This window comes from Xenia sp. Carnegie-2017, unplaced genomic scaffold, assembly GCF_021976095.1.
Source record: "Xenia sp. Carnegie-2017 unplaced genomic scaffold, XeniaSp_v1 HiC_scaffold_22, whole genome shotgun sequence".
In the NCBI taxonomy this organism is placed as follows: Eukaryota; Metazoa; Cnidaria; class Anthozoa; order Malacalcyonacea; family Xeniidae; genus Xenia; species Xenia sp. Carnegie-2017.
In genome coordinates, this window is record NW_025813485.1 from 4226768 (window position 1) to 4253814 (window position 27047).

At 33.0% G+C, this 27047-nt stretch overlaps 3 protein-coding genes and 1 long non-coding RNA gene across 4 annotated transcripts; 3 read left to right on the forward strand and 1 right to left on the reverse strand.

Moving 5' to 3' along the window:
• The first annotated feature begins 2244 nt into the window (after positions 1–2244).
• LOC124446098 (NADH-ubiquinone oxidoreductase 49 kDa subunit-like) lies at positions 2245–8240 on the forward strand. The gene is given in 17 exon segments (XM_046996905.1): positions 2245–2368; positions 2432–2565; positions 2912–3015; positions 3208–3288; positions 3378–3498; positions 3656–3768; positions 4168–4242; positions 4551–4628; positions 4700–4785; positions 4864–4983; positions 5385–5436; positions 5668–5745; positions 6227–6281; positions 6284–6321; positions 6477–6560; positions 7294–7351; positions 7796–8240. Coding segments are annotated over 17 exon segments (1419 nt in total). The 5' UTR covers positions 2245–2264; the 3' UTR covers positions 7834–8240.
• Positions 8241–10434: 2194 nt separating this feature from the next.
• On the reverse strand, positions 10435–19047 carry LOC124446099 (complement C1q subcomponent subunit A-like). Its single transcript, XM_046996906.1, has 9 exons — positions 18422–19047; positions 18131–18227; positions 15210–15245; positions 14130–14147; positions 13102–13137; positions 12807–12833; positions 12141–12271; positions 11853–11919; positions 10435–11384 (listed from the first exon to the last, which is right to left on the reverse strand). The coding sequence occupies exons 1-9, from the start codon at positions 18776–18778 to the stop codon at positions 10966–10968; spliced, it is 1188 nt and encodes a 395-aa protein (XP_046852862.1). The 5' UTR covers positions 18779–19047; the 3' UTR covers positions 10435–10965.
• On the forward strand, positions 17282–18107 carry LOC124446100. The gene is made up of 2 exons (XR_006948343.1): positions 17282–17394; positions 17648–18107. It is a non-coding gene; the product is annotated as an uncharacterized LOC124446100 (long non-coding RNA).
• A 4688-nt stretch (positions 19048–23735) lies between the features above and the next one.
• On the forward strand, positions 23736–26933 carry LOC124446391 (COX assembly mitochondrial protein 2 homolog). The gene is made up of 3 exons (XM_046997234.1): positions 23736–23926; positions 24982–25053; positions 26676–26933. The coding sequence occupies exons 1-3, from the start codon at positions 23849–23851 to the stop codon at positions 26763–26765; spliced, it is 240 nt and encodes a 79-aa protein (XP_046853190.1). The 5' UTR covers positions 23736–23848; the 3' UTR covers positions 26766–26933.
• Positions 26934–27047: the final 114 nt, after the last annotated feature.

A 27047-nucleotide genomic window follows, 5' to 3' on the forward strand; every position in this document is an offset into this window, starting at 1 on the left:
GTTTTAAACACTACACTGCTTTACTGAAACACAAGGCCAAATGTATTTTTCAAAGTCCAGTGCAAAACATAAACCACTGTTAAATCTTCACCTTTGAGACGTCGCTTTACTCTAGGCTAAAGTTAAAATGCGGTTTGTAATGAGAACATGAAATTGTACGACTTTCTTGGTGCGCTTTGTTTGGTTATTCCTATCGTTCATAGGATTGCACATTTTGGAAAACTTGCACGTGAAATCTTCGAATTTTGGCCGATTTCGAGGAAAATGAACAGGTCCGCTATTGTTTTCACTCATTCGCAGTCAGTCAATCTTACTTGACTCCGGCCACTCCTCTTTTCATACATGTGATTTGCCTTGGCTGATGAGCTAAATATTTGGCATAGTTTCAATTAAATTAACTGCGGGAAAATAATTAATGACAAACTGTTAAAATATTATCTTTCAACGATAAGACCACCATGTGTCCACCCAACTCCACCTACCAGTACTCCCATAAAAACAATGATTTAATTTTCTCCATCGAACGTTTGGTTGCTGATATTAATATCTGAGAAGTTGCTCATTGTTATAAGAAATTTTTTTCGTACTTAAGCTGCATATAAACTTAAGTAAAATGCAGTTTTCTGATTGGCCGAGATTCAAGTCCCAAGGCCCGCATCAAAACTAACACGGTAGTGAAATTTTATAAATCCGCCGTTTTATTTTGTGAAAAAAGTAAATTGGAACACGTTTTGAGGAACATGACTGAAGTCACATGTCAACTAGTGTTACCACACAAGAATTTGATTACCACAAATAACAGAAATATTTGCTGACATCATGTGTGAAATGTCTTGTGATTTATTCGCTAAAAATTATCCCCACTGTTTATAACCAAGAACACAGCTAGACGTACATATGTTTTATGAAACGTGACGATAGCAATCAGCATGTAACAATTTTTTACATTTCAGCCTTAATTTGTGTACAAACTTTTACAATTAATTGAACACATTTGATTGTTAGTATCGTAGTGCTCGATGATTTCATCATGATGCAACATTTTACCTAACGTGTACTTTCACACGTGCTTATAATTGCATTTTGCAAAGTATACTAAGATTACAAGTATCGATATTTTATTGTGCAAATTAATGCACAACAAAGCCTATCCCTATCATTATGAAGATGTCTGCATTGTAAAAATACTAAACTCTACTGAAGATAAAGTTTGCTGTAAGAAAATCGGTGAAGAAAAATAAGTTGTTAGGATTCCACAAATAAACGGCGTAAGCCATTGTAGATCTGCATCATAGGTACCGACTGAGTTTAGAATGTATTATGACTAGACGGTGAGGACGCTTTTGCTCCACAGAAACACGAATGTAACGTTTTTACTCTCTGAAAAGTTAAGAATGGAACTATATCAGAAGCACTCTTGAATGGGCGTAAAGACGTTTATGAGCTTTACTAAACATTGACAAAGATTAACGTCTTTATGATGTCGCAAATCGTGCTGATTCAAATTATATCCACGATTAGGATTTCATTTTAGCATAACTTGTGCTTTTTAACGGTCTTCACTAAATTTTAAAACATTGACAGTTATCCTTTTGTCAATTTAAGTCATATTTTTCTTTGTTCTTGGAGTTCCTGCAATCTGTGCGATGGTAAATCGCATATATCAGGGAAAAGTTACAGAGATTAAGTACAAGAAGGATGATTTAGATTTTGGCATTGTTACTCTATATTTTCAGGGGGGCTTATACCTTCCTAGCACTCTCCTTGCTCCTACGCCTATGAATGTTGCTAATTTGGTTAATGTTACTATAGCTTGTTTCAATATCATACTCACTGATTTAAATTTATTTAGATTTACCAACATTTTTTCATACCAAAACTTTGCTTGGAATCACCAAATTTTAAGCCAAAACTTTTACATCTGCTATGCAAATTTTTCAGCATAATTATAGTTCATTTTTTCAAAAAATTAATTTTTTTACATTTCCATAGAATGAGCATAAAAATTCTTACATAAGAGAAGAAAATATTTTGGGTGTATTTGTCGTTGGTTTTTCTTTTTTTGATTGTGGTCTATTGAACTGGCGATGTTACATATTTATAAAGTCGATTAAATAACTGAAATATTTTCAGTAAAACACATAACAAATGACACTCCGAATAAAGTAAACATTTATCTTTGGCAGTCGTAGTTTTTTCATGTATACTTAGGTACATCGTAGGATTTCTGATGATGCAATCATTGCAATGTCATATTATTCAAGATGGCGCCGATTCTTTCTCAATTTTCTCATGTATTTGGTCGATTGGGCGGATTGGCAAGCACCGTAAGATCTCTAAAGCGAACTCCTTCATTAATCCCATTGAGGCAAGATAGTGAAAGCATTTATTGACAGCAAAAACGTGCTCTTAACGTGCACAATTATTGCAGGACGTTAAAACGTGTGGTCAGTGAAGAAGCTGAAGAGGAACTTCGACCTCAGTATAAATTACCTGGCCAACTGAATGATTGGACTGGAAATGTTCTATATCCTGACGAAGAGTCGAGAAAATGGGATATCAATGGTGAATAATAGTTTGTAAAGACTATCTCTTTTTATAATTTTTATACCTCAAAAGATCAGTTCAGACTTGGGTACACTGCACACGTACTGAAGCCATGATGTATTTCATTATTGCTTCATGGTTCAAATCATGTGCGAAAGCAATTTAATCTGTCATTTCCCTTGTGTGTGTTTTTTTTTCATGAACTCATGCTCTATGACAGTGTTTATTGGACAATAATGAGAAATTAACACTTTAATAATGTAATCACAAATGATATTATTTACTAAAACAAAAATACCTAATTATATAGAATAAGTATGTTTCCACTTTTAGGCCCCTACAAGTTAATGTTTATGTCATTTAGAACCTGTTGAAGAAGCTGCAGTTACTAATCTTACTGTAAATTTTGGACCACAGCATCCTGCCGCGCATGGTGTATTACGTTTAGTCCTTGAGCTTGATGGAGAGGTATTTATGATATTCATCTTGCTTTATCTTGATAATTTTATATTATTACCTTTTAGAGACTATGAACTAAACACAACCTTTGATTGTATTGATAGAAAAGCATTTCAATTTTTATTATCAAACCAATAGTGTTTTGCTTGAGAGAGAGAGGGAGTTTGACTTATTTGCACTCACTTTGATTTTGCAATTTAGAATGTTGAAAGAGCAGATCCACACATTGGATTGTTGCACCGAGGAACAGAAAAACTAATTGAATATAAAACATATCTTCAGGTTTTTGTCATTGAAGTAGATTAACAATTTTGCTCTCTGACATATATATGCTTATTGACATGTACATAATGAAAATATTTATCCTGCAGGCATTACCTTATTTTGACCGACTTGATTATGTTTCTATGATGGCTAATGAACAATGTTTTTCTCTTGCTGTTGAAAATCTTCTTAATATTGAGGTGCCAGAGAGAGCAAAGTGGATTAGAGGTAACTACATTATCTACATATCTTTTGTAGGTTTGGCACATCTTTCTGTAAAATATGCATACATATGTTTCCTGTGACTTGTCTGAAATTGCCACAAGTGTTTGTTTATGAATGTTTTATATTCTTACTTTGTTATTTTTATATTGAACAACTTTAGTTTTGTATGCCGAGCTAACTCGTATATTAAATCATATGATGGCTGTTGGCACTCATGCCCTTGATGTTGGAGCAATGACCCCAGTATTTTGGTTTTTTGAAGAGAGAGAAAAAGTAAATAATTAGTTGTTTGTCTTCGATACATTAATGGGATCTGTGTGAATTACAATTTATTCAATGCCATATTCCTTCTTCAGTGTTTTGTTTCATTGTACAATATTGTGTTTAATAATAGTTGTCAAAGTATAATGTTGTCTACACTACATTGCCATGTTGATTTATGTTATAGACCTGGGTTCCATTGCCTATATTTTCATCATCATCCGTTTTAGCAAAATGGGATTCCATCCTTTTTTGTACTGACAGTCTGACCATATAAATATAATATACTTGCTGCATGCTGCAATACACACAACACAGATACTTTTGATTGTGAATGTAAACATATTTTAAGAAGATCCCTCATTTTACAAAATTTTGCTATCATCAACTACATCTTTCTTTAATTTGTAGATGATGGAACTGTATGAGCGCGTATCCGGAGCAAGAATGCATGCAGCATATGTACGTCCAGGAGGTGTAGCACAGGTGTTAACTTTTTTCATGTTGAAATAATCAATTTTTGTAAGTAGCCTGTTTTCATGAAAACCACTGTGTTGTATTCAAGCAAATGTACACCTGTCCATACACATTCCACATTGCAGCCAATATCATAGTCAATATGTGCTAAAGACTGAAGTTAGACACAGCATGAAATTATACATATTTTTATGACTTGTGTTCTATAATTTGATGTACATTTGCGTTTGAACTTGTTATCCGCTATATATTTTTGTTTTAGCCTACTTGCTACAAAACCATATCTTTAATTAAAATCTATCCTTGTAATCAAACAGGATCTTCCACTGGGATTAATGGATGATATGTATGAAGTAATAAGAAAAGTTCCCCAAAGAATGGATGAACTTGAAGAGGTACATGATCAACTGTTTACGTTATTTGAATATTTTATGATGAAGTTAACGAAAAGCAAGATACTTCACAGATGTTAACGAACAATCGTATTTGGAAACAAAGAACTGTGGATATTGGTATCGTGACTGCAGAAGATGCATTAAATCTTGGCTTCAGGTATGATTTTTCCGTATGTCACGTAATTGCAAATTTTCGTTTTTAATTCTAATGTTTAAAGCACGAATTATTTCACAGCGGCGTTATGGTACGTGGTTCTGGTATTAAATGGGACTTACGCAAGTCACAACCTTACGATGTTTACGATAAGGTGGATTTTGATGTTCCGATTGGAGTCAACGGTGATTGCTATGACAGGTAATATGGAGTTTGCAGGATGCGCAAAAGAAACAAAACGCTTGTCTCGACGTAATAATTGAAAAGCGCCAGAAGTAACATAAGTATAAAATGACGTTGCTATAACCTTTTTTCGATTTCTGCGTTTTTCTTGGGCTCTTACTATGCATAAATAGATTTATGTAAGTGTAGAGCATTTGACATGAAGTCGAGTTGGGAAATTTTGATCTGAAAACCTGGAACACAAGAAATGATTCACAAAAAGACATCCTCAGATTTCGCATTTTTAATTTTGGATGACCTCTGTGGTCGTGCAAACTTCTGCGACGAATGCAGACCAATGAGTAGCTACATAGTTTGTCGTAAATCATATTACTTATATGTTTTTATCTATTCATCGTTTACATCATGACGCATTACAGATATTTGTGTCGCGTCGAGGAGGTGCGGCAAAGTTGTGACATTATCATACAGGTAAAACATTAAATTGTTCCAGTTGATGATGATGCAGTGATGCTGAAAATCATCAAATCACAAACTTTGCTGGAAAATTTGAGTAATAACTCTGTGTATAATTATATTGGGTAAAACATTAAATTGTTCCAGTTGATGATGATGCAGTGATGATGAAAATCATCAAATGACTAACTTTGCCGTAAAATTTGAGTAATAACCCTGTGTATAATTATATTGTTTATTACACAGTGTTTGAATCGCATGCCTGAAGGTGAAGTGAAGATTGATGATGCCAAAATATCACCTCCTAAGAGATCTGAAATGAAGGTTAGCACCCCCCTGGAAAATTACCTTTATGAATGATGGAGATTTCATATATTTTCAAAATTGACTTAAAAAGAGCGTTTTAAGCGCCATCTCTCAATTTAGAGATGACGTTGACTTTTGGTAGTATTATAAATATCGCATGATTCTGAAGCTCTCGTTTAGCAAAAGTTGACACCTGATGAGCAGTCTGCCGAAATGGCCGAATTTACCTTTAAAAAAGTTATTTTAGAATTGTTGGTTTGGTGTTTTGGCTTAAACAGTTCTTTTAAGAACTATTTCGTTAGTATTTGACCATTCACCATGGTATTTGCTCTTTTTAAGACAACTTTTGAATTTTTCATAACGACAAAGTCTCTGTTTTCATATATTTAACTTATCTTCGCACGATAGTACTTAGCTATTTTATGATCTGTCTACGTCAGTATTGATTTCAAACATGTCTGCAATGCAGATAAAACTTGTTGTTATCTGATGTTTGCAGGAATCCATGGAAGCTTTAATTCATCATTTTAAACTTTATACGGAAGGATATCAGGTGCCCCAGGGGCTACATACACAGCAATAGAGGCACCTAAAGTATGTTGAAATGAGTGTCTTTCTTATTCTAATTTTTTTCTTTTAATAATTATCATTTACCAAGACATTAGATATTTATGTACAACAAACTGTATCTTTTAACATGTTATTACATAGGTACAACAATCTGTATATTGAATTTTAACAAATTTCAGGGTGAATTTGGTGTTTATCTCGTTTCTGATGGTTCAAGTAGACCATACCGTTGCAAGATTAAAGCACCAGGATTTTCCCATTTGGTACGTACTTCTATTCTTTCGAATTTAATTCGTTAACAAAAGAAATAAATGATAAATGATTTAAAGAATTGTTCTTTCATTTTTTGAATTTAATCAAGTTTTTTCATCGCCATCATTATTTTTATTTACTAGTATTTTTATGGGGTAATTACATTTTATTTAAATATACTTAATATATGTACATGTGAAGGCTCCAAAAATGTCTTCTATTTTAATCTTACGTCTGTACTTTTAAACGATGATTCCTCTTTTAATAAGTTGGTTACGAGTTAAAAAGTTTTGCTTTTTGAAAAATGCATGATTTTGTGCCACTCTCAGTTTTCGCCCTTGTATGTTGATGTGCTCAATCTTTCCATCCATCCAAAATGGACTATCTATCACAGGCTGATTTAGCTAATTGAAATCAACCACTGCATCAATACCAAGTTGTAAGTGGTGGCAATAAACGATAATTTAACCATTGTTTTAAATATAAACTCAGCCAAATCTGTTTGTGATCGTTGATCTGATTAGCATCACTGATAAGTACTGTCAAACTAACACTTGACGTTGTCTTCTTCAATTACTTCATTGGCTATTCCTGCTGAGTAAATAATTATTCAATAGGACACCCACATACTCCGTTGATTATTGATTTTTTTTTAGTCTGGTCTTGCTTGAGAAATATGTCTGAAGTATTTTAAAATCGTAGTTTTCTTTTTTAAGTTTTTTTTTTGTTTTCTTTCACCTGTAGGCTGGGTTACATCATATGAGCAAGGGTCATATGCTTGCTGATGTTGTTGCAATCATAGGTAATTAATGAATTCATTTTTATCTTGGTGTTTGTTGTTTCTACATCAAACATGTACAACATGTTTCTGCGCTTGTCAACTGATTTCTCCTTCTCACATACTGTGTACAGCTAAAGAACCTACTGCTCGATGGAAATGTCAATCAACTGTTCATAACAAATTGCACAATGATGTCTGCGGATTGATTTCTTTTTTTAAAGTCTTAAATTTAGAACAATATTGAAAATAGAATGGTTTTACCAGACTATAATAGCCAAGTTCGTGTTAGCAAATTAGCAAGTGTCAGTTCCGGCAAAGTATTTTACAGTATCTTTCTCAGAAATATTTTGTTTAATTCATATACAACACTTAGGTATATAAGATACATAATGGTAGAAATCGCCTGTATTTAAAATTTTTATTGGATCGATCTCTTTTGAACAATTTTTGGGAAATGTTTTTTAGGTACAATGGATGTCGTTTTCGGTGAAGTAGATCGGTAAACTTTAACGTTTCCGTCGATTTGCTGTTATAATTGTGAACTACAAATCGTAACGTGGTTTTTAAGTTGTTTAATTGGGCTTTATAGAGTTTTATTGCCTAAATCCTAGGGATTTCTTAAGAAAGGCAAAATTTCAGAGTTTGTTGATGTATTAGTATACTGAAATCAAAAGTAAATGATGTGATATCTGTAGCTTAAAAACCTTTACGAAGTTTTGTTAGCTTGCCTTGTTATAACAAAGTTGCTAAATTTATATGAATATGTATATGTGTCTATAAAGCTAGCACCAGCTTTTAAATACATTGATGTGTATAATTATATTACATTGTTACTCATCCTTCCTTATGTTAGCTCATTCTTTCATCGCGCTTGGCGCATTATTAAAGAAAATATAATTTAACCAACATACATAAATTGGTTACCTTTAAAATTTTTCTATAGACGTATAGTTTGAAAAATTGTCCTTATTTATAATTTTTCTTCTCCGACTTTATACCTTCTTCAAGCAGGCATCGTAAATTAATTCATTACATCTATTGCATTGAAAAGTTATTTCATGTACGGACATATTGGATAAATGTTATTGATGACATGGTCAGTTTTTCTACACCCATTGTATGTTAATGACCTGCGTTTCTATGAATCAACATTAGAACTATTAGAACATAAATTAGCAATACATAGAATACACAGTTTCGCCAATGTTAAATGAAGCATACATTTTATCATTGTTTAACCACAGTTTCAACTTCCACACTCATGTTGTACCGCAACTATTTGGAATGTTTTTTGCAATAGCAATGAAACTTGATATTAGTGACACCTAATATAATAGTAATAATAGGATTTCGTTTCATAAGATGCTTATACCTTCGCCTCATAGTGTGACATATTTAGACCATTGCCTCATCCGTGTTATTACTGTTAAATGGTACTCCATCACATCACTCGTATTAAAAAGGCCCCTTTTATGAACCATGCGAGACGAGAAAGAAAATTGTGTGAAGGTGAAAATAACCACGGTTTTTTTAATATTTCACTTTATTTACAGTCTAGAGTGCACTATTTGCCTTGATACAAGGTAGGGTTTTGAGAAATGTCATTAAGTCAGGTACAAAAGAGCAAATTTAAAACGAATAACAAACCCACTATGCTTAAACTAACACGATTAACCAAACAAGAAACTTCTAAATACTTCTTGGATGACAGGACTTACAGTCATATATTTGCTCATCTGCAACAGGCTTAACAGTTGAAATACATACTCAAACCTCAATCTAATAATAACTAGGAATTACTATTTACAACGGTCGCGTTTCATTAGACTATATCTGTCTAATTCAGTGTAAACCCATAAAGGTTCTGCTATTAATATTATCTAACATAGAGGTGTTTACTATACATTAACCTAAGGATTTCTTCCTATACCTATCGTATATTTCATATAAACGGATTTTTCAGTTGTAGTCAACAAGGTCAAAGAATGAAGTAAATAAAAGATATAAACTATAAGTGCAGTAGCTGTTGTGATCTGTCTTACATAAAATTCGATCGGTTTTTGGAGCGAGCTGATGTTTACCCATGATGTGGGGAATTTTTCAACTTAACTGCCTCGATTTAAACGAAAGACACATTCCCCAAATCTTCTAATCGGATAAATGCCTCACACAGTAACCTTGAAATATTTAGGAAATATTTACTTTGCTAATCCTTACGCATATTTTCATTGCTTTTGACCGTGTTTTCTACTAAAAAAACATTGTACAACAATGTTAATTTGTTATATCCTTTGTCTGTAAACACAAATAAATAACATAACTTGCAAAGCCTTTTTATGCTCTCTTTAGTAACCAAGAATTCTCGCATGGAATCAATTATGTATATTGTTCTCAATCAAAAGAAATCGTGGGTAAGGTGTAATTTGGGAATAAGATATTTTTAAAATTTTGAAATCGAAATTTTAATATTTATAAAAAAGAATTAAAAATATAGTTGTGTTTATTGGCACATATCTTCACATGATATAAACTAGTGTCGTTCTTTTCAATGCATCTTCATGAAATATTCTTGGTTACTATATAGCATTAAGCTAAATTTGTTAATTGGCAACTTAACTCATGCTTGTACTCTTATAAAGTCTAACAAATGAACAACATTCCTCACGAATGAGATTAACTGGAACAAAATTTTCGCCAGTTTGTTCTCAAAAAAGCGAACTTACTGATTACATTAGCGACTAAACGATGTGGTATTTCTCAAGTATACATTGCATAAGGCTTCATGCTGTAAGACGTTATATTCACCAAAATCATTAATGTAGAAGCGCATCGTAAAATTATGTCTGTCAGTCAATAAGTAAACAATGTAATTATATATTATTAAGCAAATAATCTAGCGCTAGCAACCTATTATCCATCTTAATGTGATAAAACTACTTAACACATTTTGCATTATCAAGTTTGCTTGTAATCCACTTTATGCATTGCACATTTTGTCATACCACACGTGATCTACATATTGTAGCTGTATATACATATATATATAAGTTTGAAAATATATATATATACATATGTACCATAAAATATATTTTCTACATACTCTGTTCTAATCAAGTGCTTTTTAATGATAAAATTAGACGTCAACAAAGTTTATGATTGACTGCATAGAGGGTAAAAGTTTCCAAGATGGTTGATTTTATTTATAACAAATAGGAAGGATTGATATGGTCATTACCTATGTTCGTCTATACTTATCAAAAGCACTGACATATGTTGTATGCGTTTTGAGGTTTTGTTAACAATGAAAATGTTTGTAATATGCTCTCAGAAGAATGTTATTTTTTTTACTGTGTTAGTAAATGTTAGCTTGCATTAACGAAGTTGAAAGTACTGTCAAATTTTGACTCATTTCATATGTGCACGAAGTAATAAAAATAATGAACAAGCAGTTTGTATGAAGTTCACAAACGGTGTACTATTACACGTCCTACAACATGTTAGGTCCATGAACCTGCTTCGCAGGGAACATAAACAGGTTATTTCAACTTGATTACACCCGGTTACCTGGTCATATAGAAGGATGGTGATCAAAGATGAAGGAATCTCGCGCTTCCACGTCGAAAAAAATCGACGAATCATAGCTTAAATGCACCAAAAAACGTCGAATCCATGTTCGTATTTACAACCGCACTTAACTTTTTATCGACTCCCACAAAAAGTGAATCGCCCACTTTACAACGGAATACACCACTGACAAACGACGTAAAAAAACCTGCCTTCTTTCCCTGATATGCATTTGTTTGAACGCCCTTTAAGAGAACTGCTATCTCTCCTTTAGATTCTCGCAGTACAAAATGTGACATGTAACTTTGCTCATCTGCAGAAAGTTTTGCGTCCGTCTTTGGATCCCCGAAAGGCATTTGAAAATATACTTGGCTGTAAATGAAGTAGTTCCCGCTTTCCGTGATATTGATTTTACCGGGTTCAGTAAAAAAGTTCACCATACCAGCACTGGCTTGACCATATTTTCCTATTGTCCAAACGTCAAGCTTTTCTTTAAACAAAAATCAATATATTTATATATTGATACTAAAACAATAGGACAATGTGAGTGATTATTTTTATAGCTTACTGATTACGAATTGAACTTATTTCTATATTGCAAAAATCAGTCAGTCCAGTAATGTGACAACTTTCAGCGACATTTTTTGTGTATTTTAAAGCCAGCACAGTGCAGTAAGGTAACTACCGAAATGCTTTTCCCCTTGTTCATATGGTTCTTCGCCCTTGTATAGGGAATATTTTGTTGTGTACGTTAAGAAAGTACGATCTTCCTTGATTAGTGAACAATGCTAGTACTAATTGCTCTCGTTACCTACGCCAGTAGAATAAAGCACAGGGAGGTACAATAAGCATTGCATAGCGCAGCCATTCGCTAACGCATAAAGACGTGAAACGAATCTCAGTGAGACTTTTAGATGAAAGAAACATGGATAGAACTAGCATTAAGTATTTCTCTTACCATATGTTGGCATTCCTTTTTGATCGAAGATACCAATCAAATGTGCAATTGGTCGTTCCTTTTTCGCCTTGAAAAACAAAATAGGATTGTCAAATACGTAGAGTTATTGAATACGGGTATGATGCCAAGTTCTTGATTAAACTATGAACTAAAGTTTACAGTGTGAAATTAAAGATGTTGACCGGGTGTTCATCAGTCATAAATATGGGAAAGTGTTCATTAATCTAAATCTTCAAATGAAATATGGTAGTTGCACAACTTTTAAATCAAATTAAATTATGTTCTTACCGTTAACGATATATTACAGGCGTCACATACTCCTGGTTCACCTTTCATACCTCGCGATCCATTTGAGCCTGATGGACCAGGAAAGCCATTTAAACCACGCGGGCCAATAGGTCCCGGTTTTCCATGAGCACCTTGAATGAATAATCATTATGATTACGTAATACGCTTTATCAGCAGTCAATCAGGCCTTCTAAGAGAAACTCAATTGAGTAATGTGATACAGCAAATAATGTTATTAGGAACATTCTTGACATTTTCAATCAGCCTTTTGTTTTTGGATGCAAGTATCTTTATAAATTAATGTTCAAACAGTACATCGAACAACTAAAATATATAAAATATGCGAATACAAATTATGCAACTAGTAGTTACGTAAGAGTAGTCACTCAAACAGTTATTTGTTTACTCTTTGCAGTAAAAATGAAACTAGTTTCTGCATAATCCTAATAAAACCGACATAAGACTAAATAAACTGACATAAATATTGATGCGATAATATTCATTGTATAAGACATTACTAACATCCATCGTCGGTTCAAAAAATAATCATATTATAATAATAGTATTATAGCTTTGACGGAATCCCCTTTTCTCTACATTAAAATTATTTACCAGTTCTACTTAAATTTGTACGTTGAATATCATGAAACATGAAGAAAAACAAACCTTTCTCTCCTTTTTCACCAGCGTCACCTACAAAAAATAAAATGACGCAAGTCTCACTTCAACGTTAATTTCGTTGAACGTTTAACATCAATAAATAAGACCATAATAAGATTTTAAAAATATAGATGACGTATACGCTCTTGCATGGATGTTCAATTTTCACCATTCCAAAACTGGTATATACGTAAGTTAAATGATGGATAACATTACTATTATTAAATAATAAATATGCTTCTCTGGCTATACCTTTAAAATTATGTATATATGTTCATTTTTCATTAAAATAGACTATTACCTTTCGCACCAACTGGTCCAATTCGGCCGACGGATCCTACAACAATAAAATAACATTTGACAAAAGAGGTCAGAATTTTTCCTAAGTTTTTTGGATTCTACGTTGGTGTTCGAATTGACCCTGCTGATTGCAGAGACTATATCCACAGGCTTATGTTTTCAATCAATTTGAAACAATTGAACCTCGCAAAGATGAATGTTGACTGAAATTCAAAGAACAAGATTAAAACGTATCAGTAAATATAATCATTAATTAATGAAAGAATTCGTAAAGTGCCCAACCTAAAACGATAACAAAAAATCTATGATTTTAGTGTTTTACATCACTCAAACGTAACCTCTACAGGCTCGATAGAAAGAAACGATTCTTTGTAAGTAACATTTTCTCTATATGTGTCATAAATGGGTGACAGCAACTATTCGAATTTATATTAGTATCACACCAATTTAATCTAGAAATTTTACCAGATGCGCATTTTAACATCATTTTAACCTTGATGAAATGCTAGCAACCGTAACTCCGACCAAAAATTGTCAGTTATATTGCAAGTAACGTTTACGATAATTTCAAGAATAGTAATAAAGAAGAATATTTACTGCTGTATAACAAAATAATAATTTCAATAAGATAATAAACAACAATGTCTGATACGTAGACAATTTTCAGTGGAAGACAAAAGAAATGCCGCAATAAAAAATATGTTTCAACAGCTGAAGGGTAAAATTAGACAATGCCAATTATCTAGCACAATAGACATGTAATTCATGCAGGGTTTTAATAAAGCATTTTGCATAAGCCGATGTTTATCAAATTTCGCTCGCTCGAACGTATGCACTTCACACATTCAATTTAAAATTGTCTCCATGAGAGACGTGTATTATAATCCAATATACTAGAATATCATGATTGAGAAGGTATGCCTCGCTGATTTGAAGAGCTTGTGATATTGTAATCTTATGTTCTTTACAAAGATTTTATAATTCGTCTTTTGCTGAAGTTAGAATGTCTGTAAAAAAAATTTAACATACCTTTTGGTCCCTTCTTTCCTAATAATGGGAAATATGCAAAACATTAATGACTTATTTGCATGTTGTACATATGAACTGCCACGTGGCAGCTAAAGTGTAACAGAACATACCGACGCCGATACAAAAGTTTTTAGCAAATTAAATGCGACATTGCTATTGAAGTGTAAATTAGAATTAGGCAAAATAAAATAATTGGTTAAAAAAACAAAATACAAAACATTTCAAAGAGAGTATACTTGGTAATGAAATCATAACGTCGAAAATAATAAATACTGGTTCAACTATAAAGGTAAATCGCGTCAGATAGGATTATATAAATTTTAGACTTATGAATCACATTTCTTACGATAGTATACACTAAACTTTTTACTGTGCCAATAATCAAATGTTGAGCACAAAGTAGCAGAACACTTGATTCCTAAACTTGTAAAATCAAAAAATATCGTTGAAATCAAGTCATTTACCGCTATAATTTATTCGTCTTATCTTAAAACATCACACAAATATCACAAACACATGCCTTGTAATCATCGATATTGGCATGATGGCAGTTTCTGTGGTAATTGACAATGACGAAATTAGTAGAGACAAAAAGACAAATTAATTGTAATATCGGACAAAACTTATCAAAGAAAACCAAAACTAGAAACAAAAATTTCCCAAATGAATGTTTTTGAACCAAACAAAGTTCATTTGATATATCATTGACATTTACTTGCAGTAATCTGAGAAACTTGTTAATTTGCTAATGAATCAAAATCAAACGTTTATAAAAACGAATATTCGTACATTAAAGGAAAATCAAACTGATTATTATTACTTTTCTACAGTCTTTAAAACAAATGCGAAGGTTGCCCCCAGTTGTACGAAGAGTTCATAACGACCAGTAGCGGTTAGGAAACATTAAACACCTACACACAATACTTATACCAATGGTGACTAATTTCAAAAAATAAAAATCTCATCAATACATAGCTTTTTTTGCCAACAGCTAAATCTGCCCCTGATAAAGTTCTAATATATTAGCTAATGAAAGATGTCCTAGAAAAGGAAAGGTAATCCATTCCATGCTATGCTTACCTCTGGCTCCCCTGTGACCCTTTTCACCTTTTTCACCTAAAAAGAAACAAAAAATAGCTTATCTCGAAGAAAAAAAGGCGTTTCGACAATAGAGGCAATAAACTCTCCAAATTTTTAAACGTCGTGGCTTGAATGACGTCATAATGTTTTTCCTCGTGAAAATTATATTTAACTTCTTAATTCATAACATTATTTTACCAACATAGCTAATGTATGATGAGCAACTAGATATTATTGCATCTTTATGTGCCACAATTAACAGACAGATTGACACATAGTTAACAGAAATTATGAAGTACATAAGTAAATAATTTGACAGCTTAAAGGGCAAAGAATTCTACAATATGAGCCACTCTTTTTGAATCACAACTACACAACAACAAAATCAGCCACCCGATTTGTATTCTAAAATTATGCACATATATTGATTTTATTCTGGAGTAATGATTTTTTAATTGTCTTATATTGGCTAACATTCTTTATAAATTTGAAACTCGCGAATGCTTTGCAATTAATATAATAATTTGTCTATAAACCTTCAATATTTTGAAGCTTGGTGAAAGTGTATAAGGAGACAGGCACTAGAGCACGTCCTAGTTGATACTTGATAACAATTCTTATTATAATCAGTCAATCAACAAATTGAACACATGAAATCCGCTAGCTACTTAGAGGTATGTTCACTTTGAGTATTGATCAAGTTTGATAATTTCCATAACTTTCACATTCGATTTTAGCTTGCTTCCAAAGATTGCAAGAGTATGGTACTCGAACATTTACGCGGCGATCATTATCAAATTTTAATGCTATTTATAAGTTTGCTATATTTCATTTTGCATGTCTTCTTGTTGATCGTATCACACGATAGTACTTATCTCATTTAATCACAGTTATTACAAATTTACGGTTTAAATACGCCAAACAAATATTCGATCAATGAATTCCATTAGCTTACATTAACAGCATTAATTAACTCCACTGAATGTTCAATTGACAACCATTTCCAACTTTATCAAATTGTTACCAGTGCAAAAATATATTTATATATTTCAAATTGTTCGAGTCGTTTAACACAATTTACGTTGGGAGTATAAATATAGATTCCAATGAAGAGAATGCCCGTTTCTAGTAAAGTGTCAAAACTGTCATAAATCATGAACTGAAACGAAACGAAACTCTCACACTCCGAGTAGCTAAATGTTGACGTTACAAAAATAAAATGATATCTTTTATTTTAAACAGTAAAAAAGTAAATTTTATTTAGTAAAAAGTAAATTTAAAAGTAAAAGTAATTTTTTTTTAAATAAGGAAACTCCGAGTGACCGTTAACTACAAAATATTTCTCATTAATTAAACACTTCATCAATCTTATGTATGCACAATACAAACAAAGTTTAAGAAGCGGACGCTTAAATGCTACAGTGGAACTTTGTTCGAAATTATCCAAAATCGAGTAATAATAAAAGCTAAAGTAAAGAGAATAGTAAATATTACGTTACGGCAATATTCTCGTGAGTTATTACAATATCGTGCAAAAAAAATAATTGCAGAATAATCTCGACACAACACATATACCAAATAAGCATGTATGTTCACATGAACAAGAATTCCGCGCGAATCGTCAAAATTAAAAACTATGCATTAAGTCAAATGATGTCAATATCTGGTCAAACTCTTATAGCAAGTTCGACAATATTTGACAATTGTTATTATAGAGCAATACCCTTGTGGTTAAATAAATACAATCAGAAATAATGTTATGCGCACGTGTTGTTGTACGTTGCAATTTCTTCATAAGCAAACTTTGATTTAAGTCATGAAAAAGTGTACCACAATTTAAATATGGGCAGTTAAGATACGCTATAGTTTTAAGACAGTGGTGATAGGCGCACTGCGATCTATCGTGGCTGTAGTGTTAATTTATTGTTACTTTCAGGATATAACTCTTGTGTCAGCTCTCAACAAACATATCAAAAAATGGTACGTTTTTGAATTTGACTAATATGATGGAAAATTATAAGAACCAAGTTAATTTTTCTTATTCTAGGTGAGATAACCCTGATAATATTTCAAAATTACGAGTTGTTTTCTTAAAATACATTGGAGTGATCAATATTTCAACTAATTGCCGAACAGAAAGCTCTACAAGCAGACTCAATGGTTTTGAAATCGTAATAAGAAACAGGTTTGCCGCTACTAGTAATGATTTTCCTTCTCGAACTTATAAAGACCGACAGTATTTTTGAAAAGATTTCAATATGATTGAGGGAGGTGCATGCTGCCACCTACTAGCTCGTGTCTACACTGTTATCTGATTTTACTTCGTTCACACTATTGTTTACATGTAAAATCGATGTTTGGGATTCCAACACGATATGCTTCGGTACGCTTGTTGTTTGCTTACAGAGTAAGCCGAACAATTTTTTTTCATTTTCTAGGCACATTCCTTCGAAATAAGTAGTGCTGGCACAACATTTTAATCGATGTCGTAAAGTTTTGCGAATACAATGCAAACGTGTCGATCTCGTTCCGATCGAGTGAGCGACTTAAACTGTTGCTTCATCCAAATATCAATTACTGATATCATGCCGATCAATAATCCAGCGACGCAGGAAATATCGCCTCAGCTTGTATACGTAAAAATTGCTTGCACCGTGTGCGCAAAGGAAAATACAATATGCTAGTTGAACAGTGGTATCTATAGACAAGTATTTAATTGAAAACTTCCTATATTGACCAAGCACATTAGACCTTATCGACTAATTTATGCATACATGCCAATGTATCAAAATCGTTAATCTTTCTAACCTCAAATGTGGTTACTCATCCCAAAGAATAAACAATTTATGACTTGGATACGAAGATAGGCAAATGTGCAGTTCAATAAATAATAACAAATACATTCAAACTATAATACATACCTTGCGGGCCCTGACATTTGCAAGTATTCACATCTACAATAGTTGGTACGGTGGTAGAATATTTGCTTGGAGTATGAGTATAAGTAGGCGTCTTGCTCTAAAAGATATAAATTTAGCGTAAAGAAAAGGGTCAACTCTAATACGCAACACCATTCACGAAACGCAACTAAATATCTTCTAAACAACAATAGTCTTATAAAAACTGGATATTCAAGACACTGTTACTAAGCCATATTGACGTGTATACTTGCGATATTAACTTTGATCGAAAACATATATTCCAAATATTACCGATGGCTTCTGTGGTGAAGTTGGTCCCGTAAAATCTTTAGACGTAGAGACCTTTCGATCCCTTATAGCATCCTTCGTTCCCATTGAATTCAATATTGTGAGATTGCCTTTAGTTATATGTTGATCAAGTCGAGACAATTTCGCATTTATGTTGTTTAACATAATAAATACTACGACGAACAAAACGACAAATAATATATTAAATCCAATGGACACAGATAGTCCAATTTTTAATGCTGTCCGTCGATTTGACGTCTTGTATTCAACTACAGTGTCCTTTGGAGTGTTGGTTGGGCTTAGTCTTTTAATTTCACACTTAAAATCGTCATGAATATCATCCTGTTCGGTATCTCCCATTGCAAGTATATAGCTGTGATATCATATACTGTGGCTGCTTCTCACTCAAAACATTTTCATGTTCCATGCGACGGGCCTATAAACGCTGCGCGAAATTGGACCTTACACTTTGAAGGTTCTGCCTTCAAAAGCGCCTACATAAAGATAATGTAGATCCAACACGTGCCAAATTGCTTTTTAATATAAAAATTAATGATCCTGTTTTGCAACAATTGTATTCTTGGAAGATTTTTGCACGTGTAAACGATAAGGTTAACTGTATTAAAGTATCTGTACTATAGAGTAAAGGCATCCTCTTATCCAATGGTAGGGTGATTTTAGCTCTTTACCAAAGCAGACATTATGATTGGCTTAAATCTGAATTACTCGATCCTTTAGTGATCTTTGAGGCAACACTGTCCAATCGCATCGCACGTAAGAAAACTATCCAATGTCTTTTAATTTCCTCATTTGTCATTCAGATTCATGGTGATTGCTTTTAGCGCTACTATGAGTAATTGCGTTCGAATTAGTGTTTAACTAAGCATTTATTCCAAATATAACGACCAATATATATTTAAGTGAACTTATATTGCCAATACGCAGCAAATATACTATGTTATCAATGTAGATCCATACGAAAAATAACATAAGTAGCTAAATGACAGTAATTTACGTTTAAACTATCATAAATAAAGATACTCGATGCAAGTTTCAGATTACGGGCTTTAGTATTTATTTAGTGATTAGAACTGTTTGGATGTTTTATCATCTTGAATAGCAATTTTCATGGTCACTGGCGCGTCCTGTTGAGCGTCGGGAAATCCATTGAAATATATGACGAAAATAGTAACACAAGGTAAAAATGTTCTTCGCGCGTGCAACTGACGGATACAGCTTAAACGGCTGAGAGCTGACAACTGCAATAAATCCCACAAAAGTGAGAATTGCTTCTTTAAAGTTTCAATTAAAGTTGAACTTTATGTTATTCGGCATGGGGACTCGTAGATTGTAAGGGTGCCACATTTTTAGGGTTTTGCTTGAGGCTGTTAGACAAGTGATGACGTCTAATGACTGTGTCTGTGTTGATTTAGATCAAAAGAACAAAAAAAATCATAACATAAATAGGTTAAGTGAATATTTAACAATGAATTTTTGTCAGATGTGCGAGGTCAAGCATACTGTTGAAGGTATTTTCTGCAACCCCAAAATTATATTAGTTGGATTTAAAATTATTTCACCACTAATTTCTAAATTCTAATTGTGTGGCAGTTGTGATTTAACTATTCTATAGGTGGAAAACTCTCCACAGTTTATTTTTAAAAGGTGGGTTGATGGCTCGTTTAGATGGTATGATAGCGTTGTGTTTAGAACTAACTTTTTGTTTCATTTTCGTGGCATTAGCAAGGATGGATCCCAAAATATAACCTATATAAGCTATATATGTTTAACTTCGTGGCCAGAGATTTGCCAGGCGAAAAGCGAATTTTCAATATGAACATAATAGCCCAACATAAGACTTTTAAAAAAGCCATCACAATAATAAAATAGAGAAGGATTTAGTTTCGTCTTTAAGACATCTTCAGATTATTTGAATTAATTTATATACACGAGGTTTTAAATACAAGCATATATTACGGGGTGTTAAATTACATGTGAGGGGAGTAGGAAGTTTAAATGACGGAATTAAGTGAGAAAGGCGGTATATTAAAGAATGTAATATACTTTATACCTTCTTTAATATACCGCCATTCTCACTTAATTCCGTCATCTAAACTTCCTACTTCCCTCACATGTAATTTATCACCCTGTAATATATGCTTTTATTTAAAACCTCGTGTATATAAATTAACTTAAATAATCTGAAGATGTCTTAAGTTAAAGACGAAACGTTATTAATAAATCCTTCTCTATTTTATTATTGTGATGGCTTTTTTAAAAGTCTTATGTTGGGCTCTTATGTTCATATTGAAAATATGTTTAACTAATATTTTTATGTTGTTTGAATAAAAACCATGCCGTGAAAAATATTCCCTTCTATTTCCCCCTCTCGAACCAGCGCACTGATAACGTTTACATGACTTTTAGTCAGCCTTAGCCATGTTGTATAAAGGCTAACCCACACCATCATGTCGTCAAAATATATTATATAACAAGTGCTCTGATCAGTGACATGACGAAACCCGAGTCTGGATCAGGGCCACCCAAACACAGAAATTTCTTCAAGTGATTGACACATTTCAGGCTTAATGATGTTGCTTATAATATTAGTGTGGTCATAGAATTCTTTATATGGGTAACTATGTTAATGTTGTAGAGTATCTGTGATTCAATGGCTCACCCATTATCAAAAAATTGTTGTTATATTTACAGATAATTTAATGGCTCACACGTGCTCTTGATATAAAATGACAAAAGTCGAAAAGAGCAAAATCAGAATGATAGTTAATTTAGTTTAGATATGTTCAAAAAATCAGTATATTTAATCCAACAAGCACAAACAAAAGCTATTTTGATTGCATGCGAACAAAATCCGACCTTTTCCAGCAGACATTATCAAAAAATAAATGATAAAACACACTTCAAAAAACTTATCTTACAAACTCAGGATTCGAGATACAGGCTAACAGCTAGAGACAAGATTTATAGCAATGATTTCGACTTTGTTTCAAAGTAATTATTGAATTATACTGAAGTGTGTTTTATAGTCATTATTGAAATATTTGAGTGTTTTTTACTATTTATGCAAACAAAAACCAATATGTCCCAATGGTTCAAACAAACTGCATCTTCAAGATGAAGGAGGAGCATTATGTTGGTCAATACTTAGGATATTAACTGTATGATATCATATAAAATAAAACTTGCTTTAAACTTTTATAGCTACTTGACATTTCAAATCATCGTTAGCTACGCTAGAATAATTTTTGAAACTTGTCAATTATTCAATGAAAACCGGCGACAATTGTCAAATGAAAGGAAGATTAATGCGACAAGCAAAATTGAACAATGTATAGTCATTATACTAGTTTAGTGTCGGAATAACTTGAGGGCAGAAAGCCTTCATGTCAGCATGTGCTTTGATGTTTTTTGCATCTATAACATTTTCAAGTTGTGCTTCAAAGGGTCACTTAGCAAAATGATCAAGTCCAAATACTGAGCTTTTTTCTACACTTACGATAAAATAACGGACAGGCTGTACGTAATTTATAATTGCTTACGGCAAGTTTGTTGAAAGCCAACATAATTCATGAGATCATTTAGATGTCAAATAGATGGGTTTAAGGAGTTTGTTTTGATCAACAACGAACTTGATATTTCGTGTTACGATATGGTTATTAGAAATATCACTTTTTTGTATAAATGATAAAAATTCCAGATTGCATGTTTTAATTTTTCCGCTATATACCCCAGCTAGCCTGGACTGCTCTAGCCCTTTTTCATGTAGTAAGCAAATATATCATATGCAACTAAGGATTCTTGGGTATTAGTGAAATGACTTCAATAACAAAGCATTCAAATCTTCCCATTGAGATGTAGGAAGTACAACTTAATTACCAAGCTGTTTCTATCTTCCGTTAGGTAAAAGGTCTTTTTACAAATATCATCACTGTCAGGGTTGATATGACTAAGACGTTTAAAGAAGTCTACTGCAAATGAATATCAGACAAGGATAAGTAAAACATGACAATCAAAAACTACGAACGACAAGTACTAACGAACATAAAGGCAACCCAACGAACGACAAGGTGCAATTTACAAAATAAACTGCTCCGACTGCCACGCCTCCTATATCGGGGAAACTGTCAGGAACTTAAACATAAGACTTCCTGAACACAAACGAGCTACTAAGAAACAAGACAAAACTAATCACATTGCCGAATATCACCGAATCACAAAGCACAACAATGACTGGGAGTCGGCAAAATGCATTGCTTACAGTAATGACTATAGACAACGGCTTACATTAGGAAATTGGTATACCGACTTGGAACAAACCCCCTTGAACAGTCACAGCAATTACCGGCACCTTACAAACGACTTATTCACAATACAAGTAAAGGATTAACTAAAAACATTTCACTTCGCACTAATTCACAATGACAATACACAATTGGCACCCACACATTACAACTAAAAACATCACACCTAAATCACACTTCACAACTAAAAACATTTCACTTCGCACTAATTCACAATGACAATACACATTTCCTGTACACACAATACAATGACGTAAGAACCAGATAACAAATACGGCTAACCTGAGGTTTACTCCTCATTTGACTCTGAAGATGACTACCGCTAAGGTTGTCGAAACGTCAGTCAACAACAACAAAAACAGTCCTTCTCAGGACTATACCAACCCGGACGATCGACATTTATAAACATGTAATAATGTCCTACATGACGTAAATCATCGAGGTTCTTTATTGTCAGTTTAAGATTGAAAAAACAAAATAAAAAAATATGATTTAGAATGTCATAAATTTGAGTTTGGGGAAGGATTTCGATGAACGTCAGCCTACACCAGTTCTTGGAGCTACAACGTCAAATTAAAGTCCCCCCCCCCTCACTAATAACTTTAGGGGTGCCATCCTTGCTTCCTCTCTAACTCCGTAACGTAGCAGAATATACAAAGGTCTAAAAACATCCAAATGAACCGCCAAACTTCTAAAAGATCTCACTCAGTGACAGTGTTAACTAACACAAAATGCAAAACATTAAGAATCACTCAAAAAATGCTAACCGTTTGCAAGAATATTTTCACGAATAATCTCTTTAGTTTTTGCAAGTACTACACCGGCCTAAGTGGATCTAACAGACTCTACCTAAACTTTTGTTGTCATACCATCACGTTACCAAAACTGGTCTTTCCTCGTTGGCATTGTCCAGTTCACAGTCTAGCTCTCAACTGCTTGTTCCACTGACAAGTATAGCTCGCGCGAAATTTTTTGCTCATCTGACACCTGCATGCAGGCTAGTGACAAAACCGACATGGTTGCGTAAGTTGTTTGTAATATTCGTTGACAATTGACAATTTGTAGGAGAGTTTTGGCTCTTTTGGCTAGAAGCGTGTAAAAACAAACAATGCATTCTAGCTTAGCTCCACATCTTCATGAGGAGTGTCTGGATGCCATTAACATGTTGAAAACTTGCCATGAACAGGTATGTGTGTCAACTGAGTGAATAGAATAGTTGAAATTATGGACCACATGAACGATTGAACGGTTGCTTGTATGCCTGATCGAGGCATATTAAACTCAGAAATTGTTACTTCTAAATCGGATAGATATTATAGTTATTTTTGGTATCTGATCAAGTTACTTAGTGCAAAGTTAAAACAAACAACAAGATGATGTGACTGAATGTCTATTCAGACTATCCTGTGGACGAACATTTGTATTCAAAAATTTATCGACCGTATTATTATAGACATCAACCAGTCGAATAAAATGCGACAAAAACAAAGTTTACTTGTAACAAAATACTTAAGAGCTGCACAAAATTGCTTTTATAGTGTGTCTTACAGTATTCCAGTCATTATAAGTTCAGTTCAGCTTAATGATATAAATTTAATACAGATGAAAGGGAGCATTTGCTATATTTCTTCCCCATCAAAATGTAATTTTTGTGTGATAATGTTGATTGTTGCTAGGCTAATATCAAGTCTGAACATTGCTTGTGTAAAAACAAGTGCAAGTGCCTTTTCTATGACAAACACTTCGAATAGTGATAACACATCACATAAGAAAAATCATTGTGTTCAGTCAATAGATCAATATACAAAGTATTTCCTATTCTTAAGAATTTTTTTTAATTACGATTCTAGCATTAAGATTATGTTTCTTTATTTAGAATTGTATAATTGCACTAATTTCAGTATAATTTCTAAACTACGCAAAAAGTGGTTCATCATCAGATGTAAAAGTATTATGTATTAAGTTAGTTGTCTTTATCTTAAGTACAAACATTATTGTGTAAGTAGAAAGGCCTCATATAAATTTCCATAGTATTTTGAAAACTTGCTCCTTTAAATACCCTTGTTAAAATATAATGAAATATTTATAATTCTCACTAAAAAGTATTCTTTGCAGTCGTTCTTTGGGGAGAAGTGGCAAACGGACTCTGTTCCTTGTCAAACCATTTCATTTTATCACTTACACAGTTTCACTTTGGAAAATGCAAACTTAGTTACAAAATTGTATTTATTTTTTGTTTAGCATTCATTTGGAAAGTTTTTTGGTGCATGTAATGAGTTGGAACGTCAGTTGAGAAAGTGCTTGAAACACGAGGTAAAATTCGGTATTTTATAATATTTTGATTGGGTTTTTCATAAGTAAATCGTTGTTTGCCTTGCAATACTGGGTCTACAAAAAAATGAACAAATAGGAAAACATCTCTAAAATTATCAGCATGCAAGACTTGCAAAAACCTTTTGTTGAGTAGGTGGTTGGACATTCAATAGATCATCAGATGGTAAAATTTTCGCGAGTACTAACCATTTTTACAGTGAGAATTGTGTTGTCAACTGGGGCATTGGAACCGGGCGTCCAGTGGGGCCAAGTCCCTCCCAACTTTGAAAATCTCCCAAAATGTGCTCTTTTACTTTGGTAAAAAGGTTTTTTAATGAGCTGTATCTTGAGCTGTATGTAGTGCCCTCGGTAAGTTTATTATTCTATGCCAACGGAGCAATTTAATTTAACTTTAATTTAACATAAAAAATGTGGCAAACTCGTGGGAAAAAGTATGCTACTGTTAGTTTAATTACCAATAGAATGACCAAAGTAAATATAAGTTTGTAAGATGTGGCATTACCATCTTGTTATGATCTTCCAGTAGTCTTCACTTGTAATATTATTAAAAACAAAAAACAAAAATCAAATATATAATAAGACAATTCGGTGAAAAACCCATTTGTTCTGAGAAAACGGAAGCCTTTTGTGAAAAGAATGCCAAGTAAAGGAGATACTAAATTTGGAAATGTGCGTTTGTGAAACGGGGGTGATTCTGTAATTGCATGTAATGCTTTAGATTGAAAAGTCAGGTGATATGATTGAGGTAAAGGTAGTCGGGAAAAAGAGTAGCATCTCAAATTAATCCTTAGGAAAAACTTTATTTTTGGATGATGCAAATTACACGTTTAAGAATTGCCAAATTATGCCTAGACAAAGTAAAGGCACATTGTCTTTAAAATCAAGGAAATTTGGTTTCCTCACTGTTGGAGGTGAAAGACTTTCGTGTAGTTCCTTCCTTTATTGTAATCATCAGCGCAGAAAAGCAGTACAATAACTTTTTATTAGATATGAACAAACAAATAAAAGATTCGATTTGTAATCAGTCAATTGCAAAAGAATTTTTTGCAAAAGAATGCAGTTTAAGTGTTTTTCAAATTTTCAACGACAAGGAACGGTAATACCGGTTTCCAGCATTGGCATGGAAACGTATTTAAACTGTAAAAAAGAATACGTCGCAACATTAAATGCCCTTTTCACCAGGAAAATGCACCCTAGGCTTATGCCCCCCCTCCCTACCCACCTTAAATGTGCTTCTTACGCCCTTGATTAACAAGAAGCACTTTTGAATAGCTTGCAAAAGAAAATAACCATACGCATTAGCCAAATTTCTTACTTTGTTAGCTTGAACAACAGGTGTTATGATTTAACCCTATAACACAATTCTCTCTTAAAAAGTGGTTATTTTTACGGCATTGACCAATCAGAGCATTCGTTATGCATGTGTCATTGTATAATGGCTCTAACAATTTTGTGTATTTGTACATACCGCAACATTAGGACCATAGATATTGCATGCTGTACTATTTTTTTGATAATCTAACTCTCAATTTGCTTTTATAGCGTTCGTATTGTTATTAATTACATGTGTATATCGAAACGAACCGAAATTCCAATTATAGAGAGAAAAAAAGAGAAAAGCAAATGCAGAGAAAGCGAAACTTATGAAAGAAATGTGGACGAAAAAACACGAGAGTTTCATTGATCATTAGGATGACTTCTTATTAATAGGATTAATAGGTATAATTGCTTGCGCGCGCCGATAATTTTGTTACATATTTTGCATGATTTCAAAACGCTAATGGCATTGGAGCGATCACTAAAGCTAAAAATTTTTTGTGTATTTTGAAAAATTGACAAGTTTTATCAGTTACCCCTAACTGATTTGCGGGCGTACTTAATGGTGACCATGCTGAGATTATGACATGGTTAGCTTGAACACCAACTGTTGTTGAGTGTTCAAAATTGTTGTGAACAAAATTGAGCACAATTGG

Excerpts from the sequence above, each read along its gene's own strand:
- LOC124446099 (XM_046996906.1), bottom strand. The coding sequence starts at position 18,778 with ATGGGAGATACCGAACAGGATGATATTCATGACGATTTTAAGTGTGAA. Across the intron at positions 18,228-18,421 it reads CTTCACCACAGAAGCCATCG|AGCAAGACGCCTACTTATAC; the intron begins GTAATATTTGGA and ends TATATCTTTTAG. Across the intron at positions 12,272-12,806 it reads TGGTGAAAAAGGAGAGAAAG|GTGCTCATGGAAAACCGGGA; the intron begins GTTTGTTTTTCT and ends TATTCATTCAAG.
- LOC124446391 (XM_046997234.1), top strand. The coding sequence starts at position 23,849 with ATGCATTCTAGCTTAGCTCCACATCTTCATGAGGAGTGTCTGGATGCC. Across the intron at positions 23,927-24,981 it reads TGAAAACTTGCCATGAACAG|CATTCATTTGGAAAGTTTTT; the intron begins GTATGTGTGTCA and ends TTTTTTGTTTAG. Across the intron at positions 25,054-26,675 it reads GAAAGTGCTTGAAACACGAG|AGAGAAAAAAAGAGAAAAGC; the intron begins GTAAAATTCGGT and ends TTCCAATTATAG.